At 42.1% G+C, this 14,874-nt stretch overlaps 1 protein-coding gene across 1 annotated transcript in view; it reads left to right on the forward strand.

Moving 5' to 3' along the window:
- The window catches only part of GPR63 (G protein-coupled receptor 63), a 48,655-nt gene that overhangs the window by 30,547 nt on the left and 3,234 nt on the right, over nt 1-14,874 (forward strand). Inside the window, exons 3-4 of the mRNA XM_081907008.1 lie at nt 4,753-4,815; nt 5,735-5,820. Coding sequence (XP_081763134.1) covers nt 4,753-4,815; nt 5,735-5,815 — 144 coding nt within the window. The 3' untranslated portion in view covers nt 5,816-5,820. The remainder of the gene's footprint in view (nt 1-4,752; nt 4,816-5,734; nt 5,821-14,874) is intronic.

Genomic DNA, 14,874 nt, shown 5'->3' on the forward strand with positions numbered 1-14,874 from the left:
AGCCACAAGTCATACCTACCTTGTACCTACCCTGTTGTTTCTTATGAAAGACTGCATTTTGATGTGTTTTCCTCAGACAAGCTTCAATATGAATTGATAAAATGAACCCACATTTTAAGCTGGCAACATGCACACAGCCCTAGGCTTCTTGTATGGAAATAATATCAAATACACATCCATTTCCCCCACCCCAAACCCTGCCAAGTCTTTAGACTGGTTTGATTGTCCAGCTATCTGTGCTGCAGCTGGGTTTTAAAAAAATTTCTTTAGCAGTGCACAATGCTTGTTACCACACAGTTCTTCCTATGTAAGGCATGGGGGCAAAGAACCAGAGGATAATACATAAGAGCAGCAGGCAAAAGCCTTTGCTTACTAGGAATAATCAAGCATATTACAGAGTGCTCAGGACATCAGCAGCACATTCTGTGCAAGTCTGGCATGAAAGGTACAAGAAAACATTGCAGACAGACAGTTCATCCACAATCTGCTGTACATGTCCAGAAGGGGCTAAATTTGACAAAGATTTCATGTTTAATGATGACCCCACCACTCCCTGTTTATGAAGTCACTGGTAGGAGAGGTCATCAAGAGCTTTGAAAAATAGTGTTATCAATATGCACATGGAACACTATTTCTTCCTGAAACAGAAGAGGTTGTATGGGTGCTGGACCATTGCTTAGTTGGATGTCAGTCAATAAAGTGAAGATGAGTCCTGTAAGATGGAAAGGCTGTGCATTGGTGGTTCTTGAGCCTGGGAAATAGGTAGATGGCTTGTCTTGGATGGTGTTGCACCTCCCTTGAAATAGCAGGCTTGTAGTTTGGGAGAGCTCCTGGAGCCATCTTTGTCACTGGAAGTTCAAGTGGCTTCACTGGAAAGCACTGGCTATTACTGGCTATGACTGTTTTTGGAGGAAGAAAGCCTTGCCAAAGTGATCCATGCTAACATCCTGATTGGATAACTGTAACATGCTCTACGTGGGGTACTCTTGAAGACGTAGCTAGTCCATAACACTGGGGCCATATACCAGTGGGTGGATCAGTGAATCATACCTTTGTACAGTAAGAGAGTTTTTACATACATTCACACATATGTCTCTGAGAGGCACCACATCTGGCTGAGAGGCACCACGTTCAAGGACCACATTCCAAACAGGCAAACATACTCAAGGAGGCAGCAAAGCAGGTGTTGTTAGGGGTGTGGCCTGAAGAGAGAGGGTGTGGCTATAGAGGGGGTGTGGCCTAGGGATAGTCCCAAGGGTCAGACACAAAAGGCCTGAGTCCCAAGGGCCAGACACATGACCCCCCAGGCCTGAGATTCCACACCCCTGCTGCAAATGATGGGTATCTACTCTAACCCTGTGATCTGTATGATGAATAGCAGGTTTTTTAATTGAACCAACAACATAAATGAATGAAGCATTCTCTAAAGTGGTGGTTCTTATATTGTGGGCTGGGGTCCACGGGTGCTACAGTTCACCTTCTGGTCATACTTTCGTCAGCAGCAGTAGAGCCATGAATGTGCAGTGCATGAGCACCCATGAGAGTGGGAGGTGGTTAGAGAGAGAAAGAGACAAGAGTGGTGCTATAGTATACAAAGTTGGAGGGGAGGAAAGGAAAATGAGGATACTGAGGACATTTGGAGTGATCATCCAAGCACGAGAGAAGGAAGAAAAAGAATGGGAAGGAAGGAACTGAAAGGGACAAATGGACTGAAGGACATGTTGAGGGCTGCAAATCCAGCAATTTCCACTGTGGAATTAGATTTTTAAAGAAAATGGTGTCACTAATATGATATGTGATGTGCCAATTTCTGGCCCAGGGAACCAGTGGCTTACCCTTGGCTGTGTGTGCTTTCTCATAAAATAACCTGTGCTTTCTCATAGTATGACATTTCAGAGGGTCAGAAACTCCATCTTATTTTAGAGCTGAAGAACCAAACCCCACTGAGTCCAGCAAAAGACAACTCTCCCTCCTTGTCTCCTTTGTGATCTTTCCAGTCCACAGTGTACCCAAAACAGACAGCAGGTAAACGGGAGGCACTGAACAACTTAATAGGGCTAGATGACTCATGCAACTTTGCTACACCACTTGCTGCAGGAGGGAGAGGAAGCTATCAAAGAAAGAGCAGGTATTGTGCAAAATGTTTGTGGTAATTGATAGCATGTTGTAGCTTTGTAGGAGACTTTCTTTGAACCAAGGCCTTTTAAGGGATGTTTTGCATTGTACTTAAATTAACCAGTTCAACCAACCTGCGCATGGGACTTGCAGATCAAATCCAGCACTTCATACTGAAGAAACAAAAACAGCAACAGGCTAGGATTCCTGTTTGTAACTGAAAGTCCTGAACACATTTACTTATGAAGGAAGGCCCATTGATTTCAATACAGTGATGTGCTTAGGATCATGGCCCAAGAATGGCTAACCATTTCACCAGCCAAGCTTGCCAGTGACAAACACTACAGAATTGTTAGCTTTACATGAATATACAGCTTCCACCTGCTGAGGAGAAAATTGTTGCTAAGACTTTAATTACATACTTAGCTTTTATTTGTACAGTTCTCCCACTCAGTTTTCAGGCATGTAAGCATCATTTTCCTTATGACATTTGGAATCTCTTGATATCTACTTAGTGGCTATATGAATATCAGACTTTCAAGATCTTAACATTTGTTAAAGTCAATTTTAAACCAGTATGAGCTTTTTTAACAACAACAACAACACCATATTACCTGTATTTGTTCTTTGATATGCTTTTGAAATCTTTGGTACCTTCTCATTATTTTGTATTGATTTATATCCTACTTTTATTGCACTGTATTTCAATGCAATTTTTTTTAAAAGATAAAGTTGCTTAGAAGGCCTAATAAAACCAGGCTATACCATCTTGGACAGAGGACCTTCTTACTTATTAAACTATAATTATTAAAGTTTCATTTGCACTAAAAAAATATTTTGTTTGTAGAAATACGTTATTTGCAGAATTGACCTTGAAGACTTCATCAGACATACCACCATTGGCCAAGCCTTAAAATGACTGCTCTGGATTTCTACGTTAAAATATTTCATCCGTTGAATCCCTATGATGCATTCTGGCTCATACAGCTTGGTAACAAGTAACTCATTTTGTTGCTTAGCCATTTGATCATTCCCTCTACCCTACTCACGATTAGCCCATTCAGTGACCAATGGGAGCTGTCCTCTTGCTCTCATTGTCCAGTGCACTCCAGCCAAGCTTTGCCTGCTCCAGTCCAGCCAAGCTAGGGAACAAAGGCATTTGGTTCTGGCTCCTCAGGACCAATACACATTTCCCAGTCTCTTCCAGCTCTGGCTAGGTTATGGCATCTAGACATGATGAAGACTTAGTTATATATGACATCCATGCGGCTCTGCTTATGATTTTCCAGAAGACTTTCTCTGGTCTAGTCCCTCACACAGCTCAGCCTCTTTACAAAGATTTCCCAAGGCACAGTTATGAAACCATGATGAAAGTAGAACAGCCTGATTTGTACCACGCTTCTGGTTGCTGTAGCAATCTAGGTGCAGGTTAATGCCATGATGATTCACAGAGTGACGTGCCTGAAGAGAAGAAAGCTAAGTCTAGCATCCACTGCTTGCATAGTAGTCACCAGCAAAATTGCAAGGGGAAATAGACACAGGCCACATCTGTACCAACCCACAAATGCTAATTTATCATGCCCAGATATCAAGCCGGTTCATGGAGTGCCTTTGCAGCCGTTTCGGTCCCCCCTTTGCACATGTGACTGAGCAAACACTTAAGCACAGCTCCCCATTTGTGAACCCAGAAACTGCAACTAATGGCTTCCAAACATGCTAACTTTGGACCATGGAGCAATATCCTTGGTTTGTTTTGAAGCCATTAACCATAGTTTCCAGGGTTGCACATAATGGGAAACTATGGCTATGTGCTGGATTTCTAGTCCTGCTCTTTAGCCAATAAAGTTCCCAGAGCACCTTGCATGCAACTTGATATGGGTGACAGGGGCAGCTCTGTCTTAAAGTTCATGTAATATGTTGCCAGTTATAAAATGAAGCTAGGCAAAGGCTCACAGCTGTAGATTCTTATTTTCTGCATGCCTTAGGGATGTCATGAGCATTCAAAGCTGGTCAAATGCTTGCAAGGAGGATTGGTGTGACTACATCCCTGTGTGCTTGCTGAAATTCTGTGAGCCAACTCCATTGCCTCCCTCTGGCTCATAGCCAGCTGCAAGGCTCCTGAAAAAATGACCTTGATGCTCGCGCAAAGGATGGCAACAGAAAGATGAGTGAGGGAACCACAAATGCACACAAATATGTACTTTACTGAACCCAACACTTTTTGTGTTGGTGATTTTTCTTCAGGGGCACTGGTTAAACAAAAAAGTTTTCTGTACTATCTCAGAGTCAGGGAAGATGCTGCAAATGAAGAATGGGTGTGGTGTTTACAATGTAGATACAGATCTGCAAAAATGTAAGATGAATGAGCTCTTCGCCCCTGTGAGTTCACCATACTGAAATTGTTATGGTGAATTCAACTATCTCATGATCAAGCAAGTATAAAATGGTAAAGATTAAAGGATTAAAAATGCAGATAAAGTAAAATGCTAGCTATGCAATAGCACTGAGAAAGGCAGAATTGAAAAACTGGCCATTTCCAATTATTTAGCTTGACAACTGGTTCCTAAGCAATTTAAAAGTTGTTCTTTGAAAGGAGAAGTAAATAATGTTGCTTTGATTAATTTTTTCTTTTTGCAGCAGCTTTATTCATCTGGCTATTTCTGGCCTACACTGTGTGGTAGGTGTGAACAGTCCTCTGAGGTAAGCATTCTTTTACAAAATTACTTTTCTGCAGAACAATCAGCTGTCATTTTGTTCATTACGCTTTTCAAGATAGTGCTCAGGCTACATGAACAAAGCTTTTGTAGGAAACCAGAAAGCATTCTACTAGATGTTTGGAAATAAACTCAAGAGAAGAATATGTGTAAGGATGCAAGATGTACTTTGAAGCTGTTATGTGCCTACCATTCCAGTTTGTAAGGCGTCGTTAACAGAATTTTGGTTTGGAGCAGAGCTAGGCCTTTTTGGCCATGGGCCACAACCCAGGTGATGATATGGTTGTGCAGAGCCAAGGCAGAACCAAGGCAGTCCCATGTAACTCCTACATTATATGCATTATATGCATGTTGATAACTGCTGTGCATTCTCATATTTACATAAAATATTGGTATGTTTATGGATCCTTTGCCTCTCATATTAAATCTTTATCATGTTAGCTTTATACTTCATAAGATGATAACAAGCAAAGTGCTCCCCTGACTTTAGAAGCTCTGGGGAAGAAGAAATTAGAATATGTCCAACTTGTCATACACATGTATGACAAACTGCATCTTCTGAAATTCAGCCTGCTGTACAACAGTATGGCAGTCACTGCACCTGATCTTTGATCTACAGCTAGGAAGGGGAAATCTGTCAATTTGGATTTCCCTTTGTTTCTCATTTTTACAAACTTTCATTCAGTTTTCATTTCCACATCAGTCCCACCCTTTTTCACATGAAAGTCCTCATGAAAATTCATCAACATTTTTCTGAACATTTCTCAGAAATGCTTGTATACAATTTCCCTAATATATGCATTTCTCCTCCAATACAATGCATTTTGGAATGTTATTGTCACTAATAAATGCATTTCTATGCACACTTTAATTTAGTATATGCATTTTTGTGCATGTGGCTGCAGAACTACACTCCAGAACTTGAAGAAGTGGATAATGCAAAGGATGTCTCTGTTTTGACTCTTGTATTGCTTCAGAAAATGTGAATTAGGTAGGTTTGCTTTTAAATGCAAACAAAATCAAATTTCTCTCCCAGCTCTATCCACAAGCAACTTACAGTATTGAACACTGGGGCCAAACACAAGTCTGGGCTTCTGTCTACTAAAAAAAGAAAAACCTTTCCCCTTTAGCTGACATGATGATTTTCATCATTCAAATGAATAACTTCTGGAAAAAGAGAAAATAGGATGAATGGGAGTCATTCTAGATAGTAAACTTCAGAAGTAAACATTTAACCAAATATTTTATGGCAACTGTTTTTAAAGCAAAGGATAAAATTCTGTTTGATGCTTTTTTTCCTCCTTCAGGTGAACTACATTTTATTTTATGTTTGATTCTGTATGCATTTTGGAGAGGATTGTTTATGGATCTGTGGTCAAGTACCTGGAGTGTCTCAGAAAGTTGGGATCAAATAGGCTTTTATAAAATGACAAGAATTTCCATCAATTGCAGCATAATAATAACAAGAACAAACTGGACCCCCACCCCCCGTCAATAAAGACACTTCTTATGGGAACAAGGCTGTAAGCTGTCAGATGCAGCAAAGACTTTGTGCAAACTAATGTATATTTTAAATAAACAACAAAAAGTAACTTTTTAAATAAATTCCACCCGTCTGCCTGAACCTGTGTTAATCTGACAGCAAGTTGCTGTAACTAATTTACTTTAATTAGGCAGAATAAGGACCAGCATTTACTTTGCTTTTCCAGTTGGATCACATACCATCCTGTAGTGACGGTGTTTTAAGTACTCATCAGTTGTGGGGCTACGTTGTGTGTGTGAGTGGCAGAGAGAGGGTTTGGAAGGGGGGGTGCATTTCAGTTAAATACACATGGCCTCCCAAACATTGCTTGTCTCGTCAGTTCCCTAGGAAACTAGTCATATAGATGGAAGAGATTTCATCACCCCTCCCCCCAAAAGAGCTTTGCATTATTATAGTGCTGAATTGTCTCAGAGTCAAAGGAATGGAGACAACCTTCCCTTCCTCTGTTTGGGATCCATGTAAACATACAAAGACCCCCAAACTTTTACCTTGTTGAGTGGATGCTGTCTGTGAGGGAAGCTGGTGTCTTAAGAACAGTGGTAGCCCATACATTGTCCTCTGGAAGTTGTTGGACTACAACTCCCATCACTCCCCCTAACCTCAATCACTGGCTGTTCTGGCTGGGACAGAGGGACTGACGGGAATTTGGGCTCAAGAACACCTGGAGGGCAACATGTTGGTTATCCTAGTTCTCACTGATAAATGTAACATACATAGAAACAGAAGTGGGGCTACTGCAAGTTCCACCCCACCTGCCAAGCTGCTTCTTACCCCACCTTTTCTTTACCTAATCAAATGTCTTCCTACCAGTGATTAAAAACAAAGACACAGCGAAACTGAAAAGTGCCCAGTGCTGCCTGGGAATTCTAAGAAACCCAAAATATTGTGGGTTTTTTTATGGATAGTGTAATTTGTGAGTTTTGAGGCTGTGTTCTCCCATACACATGCATGCTGATGCTCAATGCATCCACCGGCATCCAAATGTAGGTAAAAATCACCTCCTCTACCTTGGGAACCCATATACCAAGTTGGTTGGCAATATCTCGAAAGGCATCCAAATTGGCGCAGTTGCAACCCATCATATCAATGTGGGTGAAGTCATGCCAAACAGGGCGATCATATCTTCACAGGTGTCCACATCAGCACACCTTTATGCAGTGCCAACAAGCATATCATTCCTCTCATAGTGAATTCGAGTGACTGAGCATCTTAACAGTTTAAAAGCAGAATAGACAAATTCATGGAGACTATTTATTCAGTTAATTTATTTCCTTCCTCAAGGTGGTGCAGATGGTTCAACTCCCCATCTTATCCTCACAATAACCCTGTAAAGTACCATATTTTTCGCTCTATAGGACGCACCGGACCACAAGATGCACCTAGTTTTTAGAGGGGGAAATCAAGAAAAAAAATATTATCCCCCCCCCCGAGCCCCAAAGAGCAAAGCTTCTCCCACAGCTTCTCAGGGCTGCGGGGGAAGCCCGGGTCCCCCCCCCAGCCCCCAAGAGCAAGGAAGCCAAGACAGCAAGCAGGATCCATCCCGCTGGCTGTCTTGGCTTCTGTCATAGCCGTGCAACCTCTCCAGCTGGGAGCTAAACCTCCCCAGTGCGGCGAAAGAAGCATGGCTAAAGAAGCGTGGGAGAGGCTGCGCAAGGCTAAAGAGGAAGCCAAGGCAGCGAGTGGGATGGATCACGCTTGCTGCCTTGGCTTCTTTAGTCTTGCGCAGTCTCTCCCGGCTGGAGGGCTGCGTGCGGCTATGGCAATTCCCCCACCTCCTGCAAAAGCCCACGAGGAGGGAGAAGGGACTGACTGGCTGCGTCAGTCTCTTCTCTCTCCTGAAGAAAATGATTCCACAGACATGGAAACATACATAACTCTATAACTACTTAGCAAAGTGAAGGAAGTCCTAGTGGTGTGCCCTAGAAGTGCTGCGACCCCCTTATACCCTCCTCCTGTGCCCTTCCCTCAAAACCCCTTAAGAGCACTGCTCTACTTTTAGGGCTGGAGGTATCCTACAATATATTCTTGGAGGTCCAGCTTGTTTATTCTGCTTAAACAAGAACGAAAAAGGTAAAACGTTATATACATTTCTTTCATGTACTTTAAAACTACTTGTAGTCCAGGTTTGGCTGCTAAAAGCAAGGTGGATTTAGCAATTGTGCTATCGCTCTGAATTAATTAGTTTACAGGTCACATCTCAACATCTGCAACGGTGAGAATATTCACACCCACAGTGGCAACAAATAGGCCTATTAAAATTCTTTGTAAATCCCTGTTCAGCAAAAACGGAAGGTGCGACGAAACTTTCTGTACCAAAGTTACTGGTGTGATTCTGGTAATGAGAATGTCATATTCAATTTAGGAAGCATCATAAAAGAACCAGAACAAAAGTAGATATTGAAGATAGACATTAGAATTTCCAGATAGAGATTGCATAGGGTTGACAGTGGCCTAAGGGGGGGGGGGGAAATGAACCTGGACCCTGTCATTCTCTTGGGCCTTTAAAAGCCACTTGAGCCGCAGGTGAAGCATCAAGGACCAGCATGGGGGAGCGTACTGTCAAGAGAATCCTGGCTCTCTTCCTCCCTTTCACAGTTGCAACCAGATTGGTCCTTTGCCTCTGGCTCTGGCCAAGAGAAGGTGACAAGCAAGGAACATTGGCAGTGAGGAGGAGGAAGAGCAGCTGCCGCTGACTGCTTACTGATTGGTTGTGTCCAGCAAGCAATCAGGTGGCAGCAATGATGAGGCAGAGGAGGAGGTGCAATGAGCGGTTTGCCCAAGGGACCCCAGAATCATAGTTTGAAGTGTTTCATAGCATGGAGATAAATATGATCACCAGCTAATTCTTTGTCATTTAAGCTACTCTTAAATGCACAAGAGCAGGGTTCTGTAAAAAGAATTGGCAGCTTAACCGGGGGAGGGGGGAATAAAGGAAGTTAACTCAAAATGGAAATGTCTTTTGCTTTGTTCTACCCTGAAAAAAGGGACGCGGGTGGCGCTGTGGGTAAAACCTCAGCGCCTAGGTCTTGCCGATCGCATGGTCGGCGGTTTGAATCCCTGCGGCGGGGTGAGCTGCCGTTGTTCGGTCCCAGCTCCTGCCCACCTAGCAGTTCGAAAGCACTTGTAAGTGCAAGTAGATAAATAGGTACCGCTTTATAGTGGGAAGGTAAACGGCGTTTCCGTGAGCTGCACTGGTGCTGGCTCGCCAGAGCAGCTTCATCACGCTGGCCACGTGACCCGGAAGTGTCTCCGGACAGCGCTGGCCCCCGGCCTCTTAAGTGAGATGGGCGCACAACCCTAGAGTCGGACACGACTGGCCCGTATGGGCAGGGGTACCTTTACCTTTTTACCCTGATTTTACAGTATTTGCAGTTTTCTTTCACTGATGTTTTCTGCTGCCTGGGTTTGACTCTTGTGTGCATCCCTCCATTTCGTTGACTGACATCAAGGTCTCCCCACGTAGTGAGTGGTGGCCATACTTACTACTGCTGCCCCCCTGGAAATGACCCCTGTCTTCACCTTACACAAGATGATAAAGATTTATGCTGAAATGTGTATGCAGTTCAAAGCTTGGACACTGTCTCACTGAGCCCTAAATCATGCAGTCAGTTGAAAGCTGATAGGGCTGATATGATAAGATTCTATGTCATTTCATCTCGATCCAGAGATTATGAGGCCCATGACATTTGAAATGTACCCAAGAAGGTAGACTTTTGAAAACATTATCATGACTTCCTATCAAGGACTGGGAATGGCAGTAGAGCACATTATTTTCATGTGGGGCTTGCAGTTTAGCAATGGCTGCATTTGTACCATCAAGCAGTACTCTACTCTCTTGCCCTTAGATTTATTCTCATTTGAATGTTGATGTATGCTAAATGAATGCTAAATGAATGGTTAATTGTTGATTTCTTTTAGTGTTGAGTTTTAGTGACAGTATGCTTTTTCATTCTGTGCTGTTATTGTACCAATATTAAAGACTTTTTTTAATGTGAATTGCGTTGAGCACAGGTGCCTTTGTGGAAAATGTGGCATATAAATAAATTGACCAGGACTATGATTATGACTAACAGCTGCATAAAATGTAGAAATTTAACAGGTGCAACTCCATGTTACCTGTCATTCGGCTGTCAGCAGTAAGAACGCAGAGAGACCAAGAAAAATGGCATTGTTTGAAATAAAGCAGTGCTGTAGCTCCAGAGTGCTTCTCTATTACAGTCTGGCAACCTTGCCTTTCACAACATTAAATCTAATTTTTGACCACAGGTGTTTCATGGTGGGAGCTTGTCACAGTAGTTGTTGCTGTACAATCAATATTAACACAGTTTATTGTGCCTCGCAAAGTGGAATATAGACATTATTTTGCATTTAAAAGCAGTTCTCTGTCTGCCTCTCAGCATTCTAGACAGTAGATAAAAATCCATTTTGCTAATGTTTTACTCCTGGAGACAATCTATAATGTCACATAGGCAGTGTGTTGAGATGTAACATTAAGCCATAGCTTAGGGCTACAAGAAAGACCCTTGGGCTCATGAGCTTCCCTTCCCTTCTCTTGTGAGGACATCAGAAACATTTATTTCCCTTTTCAACTAACTGCAGTTTGCTGTTTTTCCCAGAGTGGGAGAATTTAGTTTGTCTAAATAAGCTAAGATCAAATTATGATTTCTGATTTTGGCTTTGTTCAGATAAGTCATAGTTAAAACTAACCACAGTTCCTGGTTTGGATGATATGATAAACTGTGGTTAGTTGGAAAAGGAAACATGCTCCCACTCACTTGAACAGGATGAGAAGGAAAGGAGGAGTAGGCTTGTGCACATAATGCTACATTCAGGGGTAGCCCATTTGCCCTCCAGGTGTTGCTGAACTCCCATTTCCATCAGCCCTAGCCCACCATCATGGCCAACCATCGATGATGATGAAAACTGTAATTCAGAAGGGCACTCTGTTGACTACCCCTACTTTAAAATATGGTTTAGGGCAGAAGACACCTCATGATGTACTGGTACGTCTCTGGATGATTTGCAAGAGTTTCTAGCTCACAACTGTTTAACAACAATAACATTAAGATGACGCTTTATTCTTAAATTAAGCTGCTGAAATACAGAAAGATAATCAGGAGTGGACTCTTTGTGCGAAATGACTTTGAGCTCAGTTTTGTTCTGGTGCTGAAAACAAATTCCTAGGTCATATTCTCAATTTGGGCTCATTTTCAGGAATGAGGTTCCACCTAACTTAAACCTAATGAAATGAGAACTGAATGTTTCTCACTTTGCTGTAAACTTGGTTTGTCCATATGCATCCTCTGAAGCAAGGCATACGGCGAGGCAGAGCGAAAACAGAATGTTGTTACTAGTGAGGTCTTTGGTCTGACCCAGCAGGGCTCCTCTTCTTATATTGTTATGTTCTTAACACTGAAAATGACTGGGGAGGAAATGTGATTTTGCTATAGTCAGGCACAGATGCAGATTAAATGCAGTGTGAAGATAGAAATAGATTCCAGTTTCCTCTCACTTCAGTGCTGCGGTGTGTGAAATGCACTGTGCTCTTGTAATCTGGACCACTGACACCTTTAAAAGTGTTATTTTTAACTGAAATGTCCTCACAGTCATTAAATACGATGGTTGTGTGTACTTAGAGCTCTAGGTGCCCACACCCCTTTGCTGCAGCCTTTTGAACATCCTGAATGGCTCTTTTCGAAGAACCCTCCAGAGCAGCAATCAATACCATTCAAGGAGATGTGTTTAAAAGGAAAAAAATGGATGGCATAGCCCCCTGTGAACATGGAAGCTCTCCTGTTGTGCCACTTTTGGATCCTGGGCTAGTCAGTGAGGTGCCGTGGTCATCTCTGTAGAAGATAAAAATATCTCCAAACAACCCTTCAGATAGCCCACAGATGAGCCTTGCTTTCTTTCCCTTCAAACAAGAGAGCTTAAATATCTCATTCAGCCATCCAATGTCATTAAATCATTTTACAGACGGCTAAATCAGATGGTTACATTCACTGCTTCCTACAGGGAATACAAAAATGGCAAACTGCTTGGAAAACTAAATCTTCTGAGACCTTTAGATTGTATTGTAGAAAAGGATATAAATGGAGGAAGAATCATTGAATAATACTGTATAAGGAAAGGAAGGAAGGAAGGAAGGAAGGAAGGAAGGAAGGAAGGAAGGAAGGAAGGAAGGAAGGAAGGAAGAAAGAAAGAAAATCCATCACCGATGGGTACATTCTTTAACTCTTTTCTCACTGATTCTGTTGTACATGAGAAGAAATATGGGGTTGTGTCCAACTAAATCTTATGCAGAAATAAGTTACTCATGTCTATTAATTTCAATGGATCTACTCTGAATAGGGGATACGGGTGGTGCTGTGGGTTAAACCACAGAGCCTAGGACTTGCCAATCAGAAGGTCCGCAGTTCGAATCCCCGTGACAGGGTGAGCTCCTGTTGCTTGGTCCCAGCTCCTGCCAACCTAGCAGTTTGAAAGGACATCAAAGTGCAAGTAGATAAATAGGTACCACTCCAGTGGGAAGGTTAACGACGTTTCCGTGCACTGCTCTGGTTCACCAGAAGCGGCTTAGTCATGCTGGCCACATGACCCGGAAGCTGTATGCCAGCTCCCTCGGCCAATAAAGCGAGATGAGCGCCGCAACCCCAGAGTCGGTCACGACTGGACCTAATGGCCAGGAGTCCTTTACCTTACTCCGAATAGGGCTTATATTGAATACTATCCTAAATATATGTTTCCAGAGGTTTAAGTCCTGTAGTTTCTTCCAATTCTGCGCTGAATAAATTATCCCAACCACGAAGGAGTTCCTTAGATTATAAAATTGCCGTATGATAACCCCACAGGTTGAAAGAGCAAGTTGTAAGGACACTTGGATGGGCCATTTGCATTCTTTGATGCTAAAATTTTGATGCCAGAGGGCATTAACACTTTTCCATGGCAGCTAGAAATCTTCTTTGAAAATTAGCTAAAAGTTATTTTAACTTCCTTTTTAACTAAATGTAAAAATAGTATTTCTATCTGTGGTGGCAGCATAGGCACACTCCCATTGCGCTTCAACCAGACTGTGTCACTCTTTTATCGTATTAAACAACAAAAAGAGAAAATACACAAAAGGAGAAAAACAACCACAAAATAATATATGTTCAGCAATAAGGAGCTCTTGACAAGGTAAAAGTAAAATGAAAAAGTCAGGTAAATGAAATGAAATGAATACAATTTTTTAAAAAATTAAAAATATATAAATAGGTATAAAAAACACACTTTGTGCAATGAAGGAAACAGGAAAAAGATGCCATGAAATCATATTTTGAAGGGATCGCGTCACTCTGAACACCCACTTCCTCAGAGTGAGGCTTGGGGAAACACCTGGTGAGTGATCTCTCTGGTAAGGCAAATGAGCAGGGGCATTAATCCACATAAGGCAATTTTCTTCTATTTGTCCTAGGGAAGCATTAGCCCTGATATGCTTGTCTTGTATATATCTTAGGAGTTCTGTGTTGACAACAGGCTATTATTTTAAGACAGACTCTCGGTTCCTTCTTATGCCACATTCCTGTGCAAATGGACGGCAGGACCACCTTTTGACTTCACCAATACAAAGCAAAAGCTAGTCCTTTTGCACCACATCCCATCCAGTTCAAGCATATGAACAGGTTGCTTGGTTGCCCTCAACAGAACAGGAAGAAGTGATGCATCAGTAAATTATTGTGAGGCTGAGTAAGCCTTCTTTGACTCATAGAATGATGTAACAGTCTAAATCAGCAGTAATTGTTTCAAAAGCTACCTGCCAATCTTAATTCACCATCTATTAAAAGAAGGTGAGAATTAGCAGCCAACCTTGGAAGGAGCAATGGAGTATAGAGAGAAAGTACTGTAGTAATAATGTGGTAGCCTCACTTGAGGCACAAATGGAGCAGAAAGAAATACAAGGAAACAACTAGGGATGAACAGATTGCCCATTTCAGTATTTCTTCTTTTCTTGTTTTTTCAGTTTTAAGGTCAGTTCTCCAAATTTCCACATCAGTCCTCATGAAAATTCACCAGCATTTTAGTGCAAATTTCTCTTGATATAAAGAACTCTTAACTTCTGGGGCCGCCTAAACACAAATCCCCCCAGTTTACTATCCATAATACTTCAAGACTCCCATAAAAGTGTCTGGCTTAAAACAATCTATAAAAAACTTCACTCTTGTGGCCTATCCCCACAACATCTACTCAATATGGGCCCCACTAAAGCAAACAGTCTAACTGGTCAACATCTAAAAGATATTGAGCATCAGAACAAACTGGCCACCATAGGGAAATTCTGCCTTTGGTATGTTTAGTTTCCACCTCTCCATTTTGATTCTCTGGCCCCATATCTGCACAAACTTGTTATCCCAAAATACAGACATGCTTTTATACTTACAAGACTGGATGTTTTGCCATGTGCGGTACTTGAGGGTCGATTCCAAAAGATCCCACCTGAAAAATGTCTTCGTCCCTGTGGAGATG

This window comes from Podarcis melisellensis (genome assembly GCF_964234715.1).
Source record: "Podarcis melisellensis genome assembly, chromosome: 3".
Classification (NCBI taxonomy): Eukaryota; Metazoa; Chordata; class Lepidosauria; order Squamata; family Lacertidae; genus Podarcis; species Podarcis melisellensis.